The sequence below is a fragment of the Anolis sagrei genome, chromosome 2 (assembly GCF_037176765.1).
Source record: "Anolis sagrei isolate rAnoSag1 chromosome 2, rAnoSag1.mat, whole genome shotgun sequence".
NCBI classification, from domain to species: Eukaryota; Metazoa; Chordata; class Lepidosauria; order Squamata; family Dactyloidae; genus Anolis; species Anolis sagrei.
Genome location: NC_090022.1, coordinates 284,933,021 through 284,951,045, shown reverse-complemented (window position 1 = coordinate 284,951,045; position 18,025 = coordinate 284,933,021). Strand labels below are relative to the sequence as shown.

The 18,025-nt window shown below is 38.4% G+C and overlaps 1 protein-coding gene across 3 annotated transcripts; it reads left to right on the top strand.

The window, feature by feature from the left end:
• Positions 1 to 8: 8 nt before the first annotated feature.
• C2H18orf54 (chromosome 2 C18orf54 homolog) lies at positions 9 to 17,648 on the top strand. 3 transcript variants are annotated; one of them, XM_060761276.2, is made up of 8 exons: positions 9 to 71; positions 5,501 to 5,819; positions 7,118 to 7,852; positions 9,898 to 10,048; positions 11,564 to 11,669; positions 14,711 to 14,842; positions 16,159 to 16,223; positions 17,395 to 17,648. In XM_060761276.2, exons 2-8 carry the CDS (start codon positions 5,528 to 5,530, stop codon positions 17,471 to 17,473), a joined length of 1,560 nt encoding a protein of 519 aa, XP_060617259.2. In that variant the 5' UTR covers positions 9 to 71; positions 5,501 to 5,527; the 3' UTR covers positions 17,474 to 17,648. The 3 variants fall into 3 exon arrangements, with proteins under 3 accessions (XP_060617259.2, XP_060617257.2, XP_067320753.1); XM_060761274.2 differs by lacking the exon at positions 9 to 71 and adding an exon at positions 78 to 195; XM_067464652.1 differs by lacking the exon at positions 9 to 71 and adding an exon at positions 3,220 to 3,278.
• Positions 17,649 to 18,025: the final 377 nt, after the last annotated feature.

The window sequence follows — 18,025 nt, the reverse complement described above, 5'->3', positions numbered from 1 at the left end:
CTGCCTCTGGGAGAGCGGAGGCGCGCATGCTCAGTCACGTCCTGTCTTCGCCGCCGCCATTTTGGGAAGAGGTGTGGTGTGTTTACCTTTCAAACGCGGAGGCGGGAGTTGGTTTACCTGATATCTATCTCTTCTAGTGGGATGTGGAAATATATTTTTGTATATATTTACTGGCTGTATGCACATTGCCTTTAGGTAAACCATGGAGACATCTACACTGGTGGATTAATGCGGTTTGATACCGCGTTAACCCATGGAATAGTGGGTGATGGCGTTTTGCAACGTCTTCAGGCCTCTCTTCCAAAGAGAACTGTTTATTTTATGCGATTTTTTCCATGATCAATTTAGCACAACATCATCCAATATTAATAAAGTTATTAATATTAGCATTATTATAGTAATACTGATATATATATATATCAGGAGATTCCATCTGAACATGAGGAAGAACTTCCTGACTGTGAGAGCTGTTCAGCAGTGGAACTCTCTGTCCTGGAGTGTGGTGGAGGCTCCTTCTTTGGAAGCTTTTAAACAGGCTGGATGGCCATCTGTCAGGGGTGCTTTGAATGCAGTATTCCTGCTTCTTGGCAGGGGGTTGGACTGGATGGCCCATGAGGTCTCTTCCAACTCTTTGATTCTATGATTCTATATATATCATATTAATAATGTTTTAATGCATTATACTACAACTTATATACTACAATATATTATATAATACTAATAGTATATAGTACAATATAATAATAATTGTGTATTATATACTACATGTAATATTACTAATAACATTGCAGTATAGTAATACCATATATTATATAATATAATTTATGCGGTTTTTTTCATGATTAATTTAACACCAGGTCATCCAATATTAATAAAGTTATTATAATATTAGCATTATTATAGTATATATAGATATAGATAATGTTTTAATATATTATACTACAATTTACATAGAACAATAGATTATATAAAACTAATAGTATAATATACTGGTAGTGTACAATATATATATTGTGGTGTAATAATATAGTACAATATAATAATAATTGTGTATTATATACTACATGTAATGTTACTAATAACATTGCAGTATAGTGGTATAATACAATACAGTAATATATGATACTAATATTGTGCGATGCTAATATAATATATTGTATATATATATATATATATATATATAATATTGAAAATAATTATATAATGTAGCACTAATACTATATATTATATGATACTAATAGTATAATATACTGGTAGTGTATATTGTGGTGTAATAATATAGTACAATATAATTGTGTATTATATACTACATGTAATGTTACTAATAACATTGCAGTATACTGCAGTATATACATTGCAGTATAGTAATATATGATACTAATATTGTGCGATGCTAATATAATATAATATATTGTACTGTTCATTCGTTCAGTCGCTTCCGACTCTTCGTAACCTCACGGACCAGCCCACGCCAGAGCTCCCTGTCGGCCGTCGCCACCCCCAGCTCCTTCAAGGTCAGTCCAGTCACTTCAAGGATGCCATCCATCCATCTTGCCCTTGGTCGGCCCCTCTTCCTTTTACCTTCCACTTTCCCCAGCATAATTGCCTTCTCTAGGCTTTGCTGTCTCCTCATGATGTGGCCAAAGTACTTCAACTTTGTCTCTAGTATCTTTCCCTCCAGTGAGCAGTCGGGCTTTATTTCCTGGAGGATGGACTGGTTGGATCTTCTCGCAGTCCAAGGCACTCTCAGAACTTTCCTCCAACACCACAACTCAAAAGCATCAATCTTCCTTCGCTCAGCCTTCCCTAAGGTCCAGCTCTCACATCCGTAGGTTACTACAGGAAATACCATGGCTTTGACTAGGCAGATCTTTGTTGCCAGTCTGATGTCTCTACTCTTTACTATTTTATCGAGATTGGACATTGCTCTCCTCCCAAGAAGTAAGCGTCTTCTGATTTCCTGGCCACAGTGTGCATCTGCAGTAATCTTTGCGCCTAGAAATACAAAGTCTGTCACGGCCTCTACTTTTTCTCCCTCTATTTTCCAGTTGTCAATCATTCTTGTTGCCATAATCTTGGTTTTTTTGATGTTTTCCGCTTTCTTCTTTCACCTTGATTAGAAGGCTCCTCAGCTCCTCCTCGCTTTTGGCCATCAGAGTGGTGTCATCTGCATATCTGAGGTTGTTAATGTTTCTTCCAGCAATTTTCACCCCAGCTTTGCATTCCTCAAGCCCCGCACATCGCATGATGTGTTCTGCATACAAGTTAAAAACTTATATAGTACAATATATTATATAATACTAATAGTGTAATATACTGGTAGTGAACTATATATTGTGTAATAATATAGTACAATATAACAGTATAATTGTGTGTTATATGCTACATGTAAGGTTACTAATAACATTGCAGTATAGTGGTATAATACAATACAGTAATATATGATACTAGTATTGTGCGATGGTAATATAATTTTCTAGCGGTCCCCTGCCACGTGTTGCTGCGGCCCAGTCTGTTGATCTGGAAAATAAAGTAATGAGAAAGTGTTGGTTTCTAATATACGTAATGTCTTTCTGCTTGTGGGTAAACAGTATTTCTTGCTGTTTCTTTGTCAGTGTTGATGTGGAGAGTGTCTGGTTTGCCTACTCTGGAACATGCAACTTATCATTGTCCTTCTTTAGGGGTGCCTTTAAAATCTTTGATACTGCATGTGTCATATACATATATGTGTGTGTGAATGGCTGGATGGCCCTTTGTCAGGAGGGCTTTGATTATGTTTTCTTGCCTTGGTGAAGGGAGTTGGACTGGGTGGCAAGAGGGCAGCATTTCTCAACCTGGGGTTTGGGACCCCTGGGGGGGTTGCGAGGAGGTGTCAGAAGGGTTACCAAAGACCATCAGAAAACACAATATTTTCTGTTGGTCATGAGAGTTCTGTGTGGGAAGTTTGCCCCAAATCTGTCATTGGTGGGCTTCAGAATGCTCCTTCATTGTAGGTGTACTATAAATCGCAGTAACTGCAACTCTCAGATGTCAAGGTCTATTTCCCCCAAACTCCATCTGTGTTTATATTTGGGCATATTGAGTATTCCTGCCAAGTTTGATCCAGATCCATCATTGTTTGAGTCCACAGTGCTCTCTAGATGTAGGTGAACTACAACTCCAAAACTGAAGGTCAATGCCCACCAAACCCTTCTACTGTTTTCTGGTGGTCCGGGGAGTCCTGTGTGCCAAGTTTGGTTCAATTCCATCGTTGGTGGAGTCCAGAATGCTCTTTGATTGTAGGTGATCTATAAATCCCAGCAATTACAACTCCCAAATGGAAAAATCATAATTTTTTGAGTGATGGTCACTCCTTGTGTTGTGAGATGTTTTGTTGCCAAATTAGGTGTGATTTCGTTCATTGATTCTTTTGTTTTTAGGGTACTCATTATGCACAGAGCATTTTTATATATATAGATCGTATATACGTATAATATTGATAATAATTATATAATGTAGCACAGTATAATAATACTATATATTATCTAATACTAATAGTATAATATACTGGTAGTGTATATTGTGGTGTAATAATATAGTACAATATAACAATATAATAATTGTGTATTATACACTACATGTAATGCTAATAACATTTCAGTAATATATGATACTAATATTGTGTGATGCTAATAATATATTGTATATGCATATAATATTGGTAATAATTATATAATGTAGCACAGTATAATAATACCATATTTGTACATTTTAAGTTGTAATGTTTTTGATTGTGAGACACTTTGAGTCTCCATATGGAAAGATAAAGAGGGATATAAATAACTAAATAAATAAATATTGCATTTTTCTGAATAATTACCAACAGTAGATTTGTTTAATTTGCAGAAGTTTCTGGGAAGACTAATTCGACTAATTACTTCCTCTTCCTACTCTGGAAAAAGATCCAGACATCGCAAAAGTTTTGTTTAATTTGCAGAATCTTGCAATGTTTGGGTTTGTTTTTCAGAGTTGGAATAGAAAGTCAGTGTATTTATTTATTTATTATTTAAAACACTTATATTCCGCCCTTCTCACCCCAAAGGGGACTCAGAGCGGAGCACAACATATACATGACAAACATTCAATGCCTGGATACAATACATAAACATTAAAAAACATTTATCTAAATATTAAAATACACCATTTAAAAGAACACAATTTAAAACCGTTCTAACCATTCGCATCAAATCCAATTGGCCCTGTCATCTTTCCCATTGTCGCTTCATTGCCCTGTCCCGAAAGCTTGGTCCCACAGTCAAGTTTTTACCAGCCTTCTAAAGGACAGGAGGGAGGGGGCCGACCTGATCTCACAAGGAGTGTATTGAAACCAAATGCTAGAAATTATCTAGCATTAAGTTTTCAGCCTGTAATCTAGCTGCTTTGTTGCCCACTGTCTTTCTAAAGTACTTTCTAGGACTAAAAAGGGTGTATCTACACTCTAGAATTAGTGCAGTTCGACACCACTTTAACTGAAATTCTTTAATGCTATGGAATCATGGGATTTGCAGTTTTACAAGACCTTTGCCCTTCTTGGGCCCCCTGGTTGCGCAGCAGGTTAAACTGCTGAGCTTGCTGACCTAAAGGTAGGCAGTTCAGATGCAGGGAGTGGGGTGAGCTCCCGCTGTTAGACCCAGCTTCTGACAACCTAGCAGTTCGAAAACATGTACATGTGAGTAGATCAGTAGGTACTGCTTCAGCAGGAAGGTAGTGGTGCTCCATGCAGTCATGCTGTCCACATGACCTAGGAGGTGTCTACGGACAATGCCAGCTCTTTGTCTTAGAAATAGAGATGAGCACCAACCCCCAGAGTCGGACACGACTAGACTTAATGTCAAGGGGAAACCTATACCTTTTTTTGTTTGTCCTTCTCTGACAAAAGAGTGATGATGCTTGATCGAACTACTACACTTCTAAAGACCTTGTCAAACTCTGATTCCCAGGAATTCTTAGAATGGAGTCAAGTGGTGTCAGACTGCATTCATTCTACAATATAGATGCACTCATAGAAGGCTAAAACTACAACTCCCAGGACTTTATAGCAGGTCTGGGGCAAACTTTGGCCCTCCAGGTGTTTTGGACTACCAGCTGTTAGGATTTGTGGGGTTGAAGTCCAAAACACCTGGAGGGCCGAAGTTTGCCCATACCTGCGCTATAGCATCGAGCCACAGCAGTTAAATTGGTGTCAGATACCATAAATCCTACAGGTGTGCCAAAGAGATGGCAAACTGCATTAATTCTACAATGTAAATTAACCCCATGAAAATTGTGGCACATTAGTTTTCGCTAACATCTGCTTCCAACCAAGTTGGATGTGCAAAAAATACATAGTTGCATGATTGTCAACCATGAAAATCATAGTGCGCAATAGGAATATGTGGGTCTCTATGAAGATAGGTATGACAATTTAGAGAAATCAGAATGTTTGTCTTATTCTTGCTTCTATTGATAATTTGTGTTGCAGTTCCCGGAGGGGATGTGGTGAAGGCTCATGGCTTGCTTGATTAAAAAGGGCAATGTCTGCTCTCCCGAAACAACAGTGTCTTCCCTTCTGGCTAATGGTAGCATTCATAGCAGCAACAGCAGCATCTCCCTCAACGCCCACACCTCAATTCAGTACAAGGACAAGTTGTACAGGTCTGCATCTCAAGCTCTAGAGGCATACATTGAAGATTTTGATCGCAGTCTCATCTCGCCGGATCAAAGGCCTGGGAAAATCTGGATTACTCAGAGTACTCTCAGAGATGCCAGGCCTTTGGACGACATTGTCAAGCACAAATATGGTACGTGTGTATTTGCCTGTCTATGTAATAATGCATTGTCTGTATTGTTGGTCACTTTGGAAATATCATCAGAGTACTACAGCTAATATCTTTTTTCAGTGTTTGCATATGCTTATATTTCCATGTGTTTGTAAGTGGTGTATTCAGACAGAAGATGTATATCAGAGTTACTCTATACATGATGAGTAGCAGCTAACAGTATAGGTCAGCAATTTGTTACAACATCTTTACACATTTAAATGAAATTATCATTGCTGTGATAACTAGTTACTGGTAACTAAGATTGTATTAATATATTAACTTATGTTGCCCTGGCATTGAAAACCCAACACATAGTACTATATAAATAAATGAATGGATGAATGAGTGAATAATAATAATATAAAGATAAGACTATGGTGCTCTGGTATTGAAAGCTGCATAAAAGCTACCCAAACCTCATGTATTCCATTTTCCCCAAATCCTCTGTGAGGAAAAGCAAAGTGGAGGGATCCACTTTTTTCAAAATCTGCTTCCTAATTTGTGCCTCATAGTGAGGTTCAGTGTATTCCGGCTCAGTTGGGGAAAGGTCCAGACATGGGCACCTTTTTTAAAGCATTCACCCCCAGGCCTTGGGAAAGACAAGAGGGAGAGGCCACCACCTGCCTTGTGTGCAGCACCACTAGAGTCACCTCCAGATATTCATACCCCAACTGTGAGAGGCTATCATCATCCTCTCAGCATAGACAAAGCAGCAGCACCACCACCACCTGTTCTCCTGTGATCTCCAGGACACCAGACACTGGGAGGAGGGAAATAGTTTCTGGCTGGAAACACGCTCCCTCAGAACTAGGTTCCTGCTGCATTTAAAATGCAGAGGATGCAGCCAGCAAAGGGAGAATCTGTATCTCACATCTGTGATGCCAACACAAGGAGCATTTGTATCTCACAGGCCACATAAAATGATGTGGCGGGCTGGATTTGGCCTGTGAACCTTGTGTTTAACACATGTAGCCTAGAGGTGTGTTCATAGCAACTTGCTGCCTTGCTTCTGGTATATATTCATTGTTTAAGTAAGTGTTACACATGGCTTACCTGGAAATAAGTTTTCTTGGGCATGCGACATCTCCAAGGGTGCTATATACAATCCTGTTAAGGTCTACTCAGAAACAAGTGCCTTTCTGTTCAGTGAAAACTCTATTGAACAGTGTTGAGGAATGTAGGTTCAATTCTTTTACAAATATACATGTTAAGCCTTTAAGGACTTTCAGAATATAATTTTGAAAGATGTCAATTTAAAATCACTTTTTGTTTTCCAGCTTTAGAGAACTTAAAGCACCATGCGACATCAGATTCAGCTGCTCCACATCTGAGAAGAAAAACTGCGTATGAGCTGGATCTGCTCAGTCTCACTACAGATGACCTTCTGACATTCCCTGCCGATGGTTCTGCTTCTTTCACCCAGTCTTCTGCCTTTAAGTCAGGTCTTCTGGGCAGCAACCTGAACAGAAAGTCACTGTCAACTTCAGCTTCCTGTTTTCCTCACCGGACTCCATCCTTTGGCCATAAAGAAGAACTGAATTTTCAAGAAAAACCTGTTTCCTCTTTGCATGGAGACTCTAGTGGAAAACTGTATGCAAAAAATACATTTCACAAATATGATTCTGGGCTTCCTGGGAAGGATCCGCGAATAGAACAAGACACAGAGTTTGTTTCTCATAACAACTATCCAAGGTGGCTCACGAGTGACAAATCTGATCTGCATATTTCAGGGCTAAGCAGCATTCCTGATTTTAAGTATCCAACCTGGCTGAAGAGTCATAACCTTTTGTCAGATTCAAGCAATGAAAGTTCTACCCTGCCGCATGCTGAGGAGAATAATCCCACATCTGTGCAAGATAGGAAGAAACAGTTAGGGAATCAAACTCAAAATAGGTCAAATATTTTTGGCAATAATTTATTAGACATGGAATATAAGCAAGATGTTAGAAACACCTGCCAGAGGGTTCGTTTTATACCTCAAGCCTCAAAAAAGCACATACCTCTATTTACAGGTAAGTAATATACATATGAAAAAAGACCTCCTGGTGGCGCAGCAGGTTAAGCCGCTGGCCGCTGAACTTGCTGACCGAGGTCAGTGGTTCGAAACTGGGGAGCAGGGTGAGCTCCCGCTGTTAGGCCTAGCCACTGCCAACCTAGCAGTTTGAAAACATGCAAATGTGAGTAAATCAATAGGTACAGCTTCTGCAGGAAGGTAATGGCACTCCATGCAGTCATTGTGCTGTCGCACCCTGGGCCTGTGCATTAGACTGTACACAGGACATAAATTCTTTGTGCCCAACGGGACGCCGGGGCTGCCTCAGATTAAAGGCCCTTAGATTCCCCCAAACAGTCTTTAGAATGCTTAAAGTAAGTCCAACAAAGTTCTTTATTAAGGAACAAACAGGTACTTTAACAGTTTTCTTAACAGTCTATAGGCTCTTTCAATCTTGTCCACTAGGAACAGGCACTGTCTTCTCAACTGTAACTAACTGATGGGGAAATCCTAGCTTCTAATCAGGGCAGTCTGTACTTGCCTCTGTTGACGTGGAGCCCCTGCACCCGGTACCAACTGCGTCTGGCTTCCGCGAGTGACCCTTGCCTCAACAGAGCTTTGTAGACCTCCAGGGAAAAAGAAGGAGTTCAGGTTGCTGTGATGGCCGGCTGGAGTCCCTCAGCCAAGCTGTGGCTGTATGTCTCCTGGCCAAGCCATAGGGCTGTATAACCCCGGCCAAGCTTTAAAAGACGAAGCTTTTCTACAGGAGCCACTTCGTTCTATGTCCTGTGCGAAAGGCTTCTCTGTGAGAACTAACTCAAAATGGCTCCCGTTCCCTCCAAAACTCAAAAAGGGGTGGGACCAGGGAACCTAACTATTATTGACAGGTGGCTTGCCCTATGATTGCAGCCAAAAGAAGCCACCTATCTGCAGGGTCCCTGAAACTTAGGACTGCAATAAACATTACATGCAAAAGCAAACAGAAATGGAGCTCCTGGTACAGCTGTACCAGCACAGTCATGCTGGCCACATGACCTAGGAGATGTCTATGGACATTGCTGGCTCTTCGGCTTAGAAATGGAGATGAGCACAACCACCAGAGTCAAGGGAAACTTTTACTTTTATCTTTAATATACATATGTTTTAAAGTGGTTTGTCAAGGTGTTTATAATAAGTGTTGGTATTTCACCAAATAGAGGAATGTCGTGGAACCATTATGCTATTGATCTGATGTAATTTGTGGAATCTAAGCAGACTATTTATTTATTTTATATCCCGCTTTATGAGTATTACTATATTACAATATTATATATTATTATATTGCATTATTAGTATTATATTGTATTACATTATAATATCAATATAATAGGTATATATAATATCTTATATTATTAGCATAGCACAATATTAGTATTCTATATTACTATATTGTACTATACCACTATATTGCAAAATTATTTGTAATATTACATGTAATATATAATATACAATTGTTATATTTTATATTGTACTATATTATTATACCACAATATTTATAATACCTTACCAGTATATTATACGATTAGTAGTATATAATATACTGTACCATATCATAAGTTGTAGTATATATAATAAATAATATATTATAACATCATTAATATTATTTATAATATATTAGTATTACATTATAATATTATTATTTCTTTATATTATATTGTAAATATTGAAGGGCTTAGCGAATAACACACCCACGGTAGATATGAATCCACTTTTGTATGTGCAATCATCCTGTAACTGAATAAAATTGAGTCAGTGGAGCTACTTTAGTCAGGAACTACAGAATTCAGCCCAAAATTCAAAAATTTAAACAAAAGCTTAAAAATAAGTAAAATCAGTGTCAAGATGATGAAAAAATGTAGTAATTTAATAATGTAATATTTGCTTAAAAATTGATGACCAAAGGACAGTTTACATAGAGGAGACAAGCATATTATAATTTTAGATACTCATGTTTATTTCAACTAAGGTGTAAGCTATAGTTTGAACTTGATTTGCATTTAATTGTGACTTCTACAATTATTCTAGATGATGATGTTGACTTATTACTTCACAAGGCATGGAGAACTCTAGAATCATCTGCTGAGGAATTAACTAGTGCCCAGAAAAATAATGGCAGCCCTTGTACAGTGGATGTGCTGGAAAGAGAGAGATCGTGGGATAATGGCCCAATTGGTTTGTAAGTTAGCAAGCAATGCATATATCTTTATTATAAAACCACAATAAGGATTTCTCATTTTGATATTTTTTACTACCTTGACTTGAACATCTAGTTATTTGCGGATCACCCACCCATCTAAAGCTAAATATTAATGTGTGTGTGTTTGTTTTTTTGGAAGAAAAAAAGGTATCAGAAACTTTGCTGATAAACAGTAAAGGAGGGAAATAACCCTCTCTAATTGTCATTATGGAGCCCCTGGTGCAGCAGGTTAAACCGCTGGGCCGTTGAACTTGCTGACCGAAAGGTCAGTGGTTCGAATCTGGGGAGCAGGGTGAGCTCCTGCTGTTAGGCCTAGCCACTGCCAATCTAGCTGTTCGAATACATGCAAAATATGAGTAAATCAAGGTAACGGCGCTTCATGCAGTCATGCTGCCTACATGACCTTGGAGGTGTCTATGGACAACACTGGTTCTTCAGCTTAGAAATGGAGATGAGCACCAACCCCCAGAGTCAGTCACAACTAGACTTAATGCTAGGGGAAAACCTTTATATTTACCTTACCATTGTCATTTACCTCATTGCTACTTTATTCTCCATTATGAATAATTACTTTTAAAAGTCATCTAACCAATAGCCACCACCACATCTTGTACCTTTAAATTCTATAGTTTGCTTATATGTTCTGTGTAAAGTACTTACTTTTTTCTGTCCTATATTTCTTGCCATTCATTTTCATTAGATGACCCCATGTTCTGATATTGTGAAAGATAAGGGAGAAACATTCTACGTTAGGTTCTTGCTAATGGAAAGAGACCTTGTGTAATTGCAAATGTAGCTGAAGTCATTATGCTTTTCTACATGTTATGATGGATGTAGTCATATATTCCCCTGTCACAATGTGTCAGCATATAATGTTATCACAGCATGATATCAATTGACATGCTAAAATATGGAAGATGCACAAGCCATCAGCAAACATTCGTTTCAAACTGGGGCATTTTGGAAAAATTGTTATATATTCGGAAAAATAAGATCTTTCCGAATCCATTTCTTGTGCTGTTTTGTTTTTGTAACAAATTAAAGTTAGGCTCGTTAAACTGAGGTTCATGTTTTTATGGTTGAAATATTTTTTTATGTTTTTATGGTTAGATATAACTTTATTATGTAACTGTTTCTGCGATTTTAGGTTGTATTTATAATGAATTGTTTGATGTCAATTGGTGTTGGGATTGTTAATTGTATCCTTGTCTCCTTTTGTGTTGAGGCACTGAATGTTTCCGTCTATGTGTTTTTTAGTTTGTTGTAATCTGCCCTGAGTTCCTGGGAGATAGGGTGGAATATAAATAAAGAAGTTGTTGTTGTTGTTGTTATTGTTATTATTGTTGTTATAAATGTTGATTTGCTGTTACATGTGAACATTGCCCTGGCCGGGTTTTAAGGTGCAAAGTTTGATGCCAACTTTGTTTATTTTGACATAATTGAGAATGAAAAGGTGTTTAAGACAAGACATTAAGCTCCAGATTTTCTCCATAGGAAATCTCCAGTGCCGGTGTGCTGTGAGGAGGAAAAGTCTCTTCCAAGCCCCAAAGTGGGTATTGTGAAAGGGTTTTTGGAAGATTGTTTAAAGAACAGCAGCCAGGTAAGTTAACATGGAACCTCAGGCAAAAAACCCCAAAAACTGCTTTCTTAGAACAAAAACTGCTGTGTTATTTGCCAGCGATATTATTCATCATCCCAGAATTGCAATGCCAGTCAAGTATGATCTGGGATCCAGCATCCACTCAGTTGGGATGATCCACCATCTCACTCTGCTTACCTTCTCAGAGTGAAAAGGAAATCCTCCTGTTATCTCCAACTATTGATCAGAAATAATAGTAAAATTTCATTACCTGTCATATTTTCCTCATTGATAAAATGAGAAGGCAGGAAAGAAGTATCCTGCTATTATCTCCCAATTGCAAAATGTAGTAGTAAAATGCATTTTGATGTCCGTGGAGAAACTGAGAATGGGCCTCAGGGAGGGACTGAGACCAGATGAAATTAAGGGAAGGGGAGTTCTATCCCTAATTTTGCCTTGTTCACTGTATGGCCCTGGAGGTCCAAGCCCCAGCAGTAATACAGTCTGCTTTAGAGAGTACCCTTGGATCACAAACAGCAAATGAAGGCCAACATGACTGATAACACTAGTTGTAAATGGTTTGTTGGCTCAGTTCTTGTGGGTTTTTTCGGGCTATATGGCCATGTTCTAGAGGCATTTCTCCTGACATTTCGCCTGCATCTATGGCAAGCATCCTCAGAGGTGAGGTCTGCTGGAGCTGGGGAAAAAGGGGTTTATATATCTGTGGAATGACCAGGGTGAGACAAAGGGCTTTTGTAAGTTGGGCTAGGTGTGGATCTTTCAACTGACCACCTTGATTAGCATACAATGGGCTGACTGTGCCTGGAGCAAAGTCTTCTTGAAAGGTAATTACTGATGTCCCTGCCTGTTTTTCTCTCTGCTGTTTTTGCTGTTGCAATTTTAGAATTTTTTAATACTGGTAGCCAGATTTTGTTCATTTTCATGGTTTCTTCCTTTCTGTTGAAATTGTCCACATGTTTGTGGATTTCAATGGCTTCTCTGTGTAGTCTGACATGGTGGTTGTGAGAGTGGTCCAGCATTTTTGTGTTCTCAAATAAAATGCTGTGTCCAGGCTGGTTCATCAGGTGCTCTGCTATGGCTGATTTCTTTGGTTGGAGTAGTCTGCAGTGCCTTTCATGTTCCTGGATTCTTGTTTGGGTGCTGCGTTTGGTGGTCCCTATGTAGACTTGTCCACAGCTGCATGGTATACGGTAGACTCCTGCAGAGGTGAGAGGATCCCTCTTGTCCTTTGCTGAACGTAGCATTGGTTGGATTTTCTTGGTGGGTTTGTAGATTGTTTGTATGTTGTGTTTCCTCATCAGCTTCCCTATGCGATCAGTGGTTCCCTTGATGTATGGCAGGAACACTTTTCCTCTGGGTGGATCTTCATCTTGACTCTCGTGGCTTGTTCTTGGTCTTGCAGCTCTTCTGATGTCTGAGGTGGAGTATCCATTGGCCTGGAGAGCCCAGTTGAGGTGGTTCAGTTCACCTTGGAGAAGGTGGGGTTCGCAGATTCTTTTTGCACGGTCTGCCAAGGCTTTAATGGTGCTTCTTTTTTTGACTTGGGTGATGGTTGGAGTTTTTATGTAGATATCTATCTGTGTATGTGGGTTTTCTGTAAACGGTGTGACCCAATTGTTGATCTGGTTTACGGATGACTAGGACATCTAGAAAAGGCGGTCTTCCTTCCTTTTCTTTTTCCATAGTGAACTGGATGTTTGGGTGGATGCTGTTAAGGTGGTACAGGAACCTGTTGAGTTCTTCTCCATGGCTCCAAATGGTGAAGGTGTCATCCACATATCTGAACCATATCGTGGGCTTTTTGGTTGCTGTCTCCAGGGCTTGTTTTTCAAAGTGTTCCATGTAGAAGTTAGCTATGACTGGGCTGAGAGGGCTCCCCATAGCTACTCCATCTTTCTGTTCGTAGAATTCATTGTCCCACTGAAAATAGCTGGTGGTGAGGCAATGGTGAAACAGCGCCGTGATGTCTTCTGGGAACCTCTGGTTGATGAGTGCCATGGTGTCTGCAACTGGGACCATGGTAAATAGAGACACCACATCGAAGCTGATCAGTTTGTTATTTGTATTTGGCTTGAGATTGCTGATTTTTTCAATGAAGTGGGCTGAGTCCTTGATGTAGTGTGTTGTGAGCCCAATGTGGCTTTGTAACTGTGCAGCAAGAAATTTGGCTAAGTCATATGTGGGGGATCCAATATGTGGGGGATCCACGATGGGTCTGAGTGGGGTGGAGTCCTTATGGATTTTTGGGAGTCCATAAAGCCTGGGTGGAAGGGCTTCCGATTTACATAGTTGCTGTCGTATGTCAAAGTTGATTGAGGAGTTCTTAATTATAGTGTTGGTTTTTCTGGTTATTTTGGAAGTTGGGTCTTGCTTAAGTTTTCTGTATGTAGTAGGGTCCAGGAGTTTTCTGATCTTCTCCTTGTATTGTTCTATATGCATGATTACTGTGGCATTCCCCTTGTCTGCTGGCAGAATGAGGATATCAGGATCTGAATTTAGGTCTCTAATAGCTTGTCTTTCCTTCCTTGTGATGTTACTGGAGGGGAGTTTTGCCTTTTTCAGGATCCTTGCTGCTTCCGCTCGTACTTCTTCTGCTTCTTCCTCTGGGAGGTTTGTTGGCTATTGAATATATGCTGAAATCTGTGCTATAGGCAGCAAAATTTCCTCTAAACAGCATAATGTGTAAAAGAAGATTAAAAATCATATTCTAAAAATAATAGGAAAACAATGTGATTCCATTTTGTATATTCATATTTCCAAAATGTTTACAGTTGGAAGACAAGTTTTTAGATTGAATTATTTCTAACTGCTATGACGAGCACAGTTAATTGTTTGTTTGTAGCTGTCTATTGGGTGTCACATTGGAACACAATACATATTAGTGAAGCTAAAGAAGAGACACCCTAAACAGTTACTTAAAGGAGCTGAATAATGTCCTTTTATATAAAGTGGTACTAATGTGGGAAATGTGCTTTGAAGAACTTTTCAACTGTTATATTAAACTCAGTGTCCTTTGATTATAATGTCTCTTTTTGGTTCAGGAGAGTACATTTTCTGGAGGGAATCATCATGGGCCTGTGGAAGCTTTGAAGCTAATGCTATTTAATCTTCAAGCAGTTCAACACAGTTTTAACCAGAATGAAACTACTGGACAAAATGAGGAATTTAAAAAAGTAAGAAGTTTCATTTTAAATTAGATTCCCATTGGGATTTAATTATTTTGTATATTTTTTTCCTGTTGCTTAAAAGACTTATTGAAAAAGGTGACCTCAAAACGTTTGGACACAGTTGCCTAAATTCAAAGGACTTAGAAACAACAAAGTACTGCCGGCATAAATGTTAAGGGTAGAAAACTCTTTGAACATCAGTGCCTCTGTTTTAATAGAAGTAAGCTACTTTCTGGGAAGGAAACTTTTAGGGGAAAGAACTGATTGCCTTTCAGGCTGACAAGAGTTATAAAGCACTTATGCTAAAAATGTTAAATAATATGTAACATTGCTGATAAGTAAAAAAAAAAAACACAAAATATTTCTGTATCAGTAAACATTAGCTCAGATAGTATACGCATTGGATCCAAATGCTACTTGAACAGAAGGAATTACAGTGGGGCCTTTGTATTCTTGGTTCCAAAATTCCTCATAGATTGACCCAAAGTCCAAAATTTAGTCCCTTAGTATACAGTGGAGTAGTAAAATGGTGTCCCTTGCATAAATGTCATGATGAAGGTTTGCTTTTTAATTTATTTATATAAATATTTTCAATCAGTGGATGATGGAATCTGTGTTAGTATTTATAGAAGTTTATATTACCTATCACAGACTTTGTCCTTGCAGCAATATTTCAAATAGTCCATTATTATTGTTACCACTTTTAAACATCATTAGTTATGGTTAAGTATCTGCTTCAGAGAAAGTCTAAAATTTGGTACAGAAAAGAAATCAGGACGGCATGGATCAAACAGGGAGAGGAAATGGGGCATCCTAGAGGCATTGCAGAAAAAGTTATTTTTTCAGGACAGATTTAAAGGAAGAAAGTAAAACAACATGATGTTGTAAAAAACATAAATGGTGATGAGTATGAAGGAATTAGGAGATCTTCAGGTTATTCTTGTTTTAGGTATGTAAGGCTGAAAGAATTGCTTTCTTAACGGTACAATCTTATGCTTGGCTACTTAGAAGTAACTTTGATGACTTCAGTGCACCAAGGGAATTCTAGTTCAAATCTGCAATATTCTGATATTTCTTATCTTAGTTGTTAAAAACAATTTGTTCCTTATTTAAGAACTAGTCCTAAACTTAAAGCCGTAAAGCTTGGAAATGATATGAATACATGGGAAATTGTATTTTAATAAAACAGAGCTGTGTGTATAGACTAACACATATGAACTTAAATGACTTGAATTTTACCACTAGTTGCGAAGAAAAAAAAAGAAAAAAAAAACCATGTTTGAACATAAGTGCTACTGAGTACATTTTTTCTTCATTTTCAGATCTTTGATGATGGTGCAGAATTTAATGATGATGATACCATGCCTGTAAGACAGTCTCTTCAGAGGTAAGCAACAACCCCAAAACAATTATCTGGAATAGTTAGGTAGGACTGAGCTGAAGTTAATATATTTCTCTTCACTGATGCCAGAAACTACAGAAAGTTGAAATTGTGTTTCTAATTGTTTGTTTATTTATTTTCCTTCTTTTCCCCAATACTGCAACTCAAAAATACTGAAACTCAGTATAGATTAAAATATGTGTAGAATCAACAATAAAAATAATTTAAAGTGATGTTAAAATGCAAGTAACAAGCCTAGAGAAAAAAGTTTAAAATCCATTAAAATTAAAATAAATTCAAATAGTTCATAATTTAAAGCACATTGCAGTTAATTTTTTGCAGTCTGAAAGAATACAAAGTTTTTACTTACTGATGAAAAGAAAAGTAAGTAAAAGGAAAAAGCCATCCTAGTCTTTCTAGGGAGGAAGTATCAAAGTGGAAGCAGCCACCAAGAAGGGTTTTTTTTCCCCTTGATCCCACCATACATGCCTAGAAGATGGCAGGGCAGGAGAAAGGCCTCCCTTTCAGATCCTATAACTTGGGCAGGCTTATATAAGGTGATACTATCTTTCAGGTAGTCCAGACCCAAGATTGCAATAGATCATAATAAGCTCCTTGAATTGTGCCCATAAATGGACTGGCAGCCAGTTGGAACAAGTAATCATGTTTCTTATAGTCAGCCCCAGGTAGTCTTTGGGCCAACTGACATTTCTGAGTCCTTCTCAGAGCAGATCACATTACTGTACTCCCAACTGAGACATGTGTCACCATGGCTAGATTAGACATTTCCAGGAATAGATGCAGGTAGTGCACTAAGAGTAATCGTGGACATGATTCAGCTTGGATGAATTCAAGATTACACCCAAACTGAGTCATTGTTTTCAGGGATGCTGCATAGGCTGAAACCCTACTCCCTGATCAGTTTTTCAGGTAACCAGTAGGACCCGTCCCAATTTCAATCCCCTCTGTCACTTCCCGGTAAACAGTGAGGAGTTTGCTGAAAATGGACCCTGACATGGCATGCCTTTTGGCCGAATTGCACAAGCCTAGTGTGGATTATATATTGTAGGAAGAACTACTAACCTGAAACAGAACTCTCAGAATTCATTGTGGTATGTCTAGCCTCTTAATCAACATAATAAACTATTTGGTCCCCCTTTTCCTACTTTTTTCATAGGGCTTTGCATCATCTATCTCGGCTCAAAGGCCTGGTTGAAGATACAGATTACAAAGAAGAAGAACTTACCAAAACCTGAAGCATAGATTCTCAGAACTCTGTGTATAAGATAAATGTAGCATCACTAATGCCATTGAGTGCTATGGAAACAAAATCTTAGGGCAGTCTAATTGTCACATCGTCACACTTCAGAGACTTTTAAAAGAAGCATTTTAATAACTCTTCAATGTTTAAATAAATGCATCTAAAACTGACATGCATAAATAGCACTTGGAGCTGACTGGAGGCTAATGGTATTTTCCACAACAGAAAACATCTGAACTTCAGAAAAATTTAGAAGAACTGTTCCAGCCCTATATAAAGGGTCAGGTGATATTTGTACTTCCTTCTCTTCATGGTTCTAAATTTATATCCTGCATCACAGTCAATTTTCAACATTTTCAACATCTTTTCTAACTTTTGTGTAAAGCCCCCAGTTGAGTTCAAGGAGTTTGTTTCACAGATTGTTTGAAATTTGTGGCAACAAGGGCCTACACACTGAGTGGAAAGAGTATTACACCAACAGAAATAGATTGCTTGTTCTCATCCCATGGGAATTGGCTCAGGAAATGAAAGTGTTGTTATAATATTA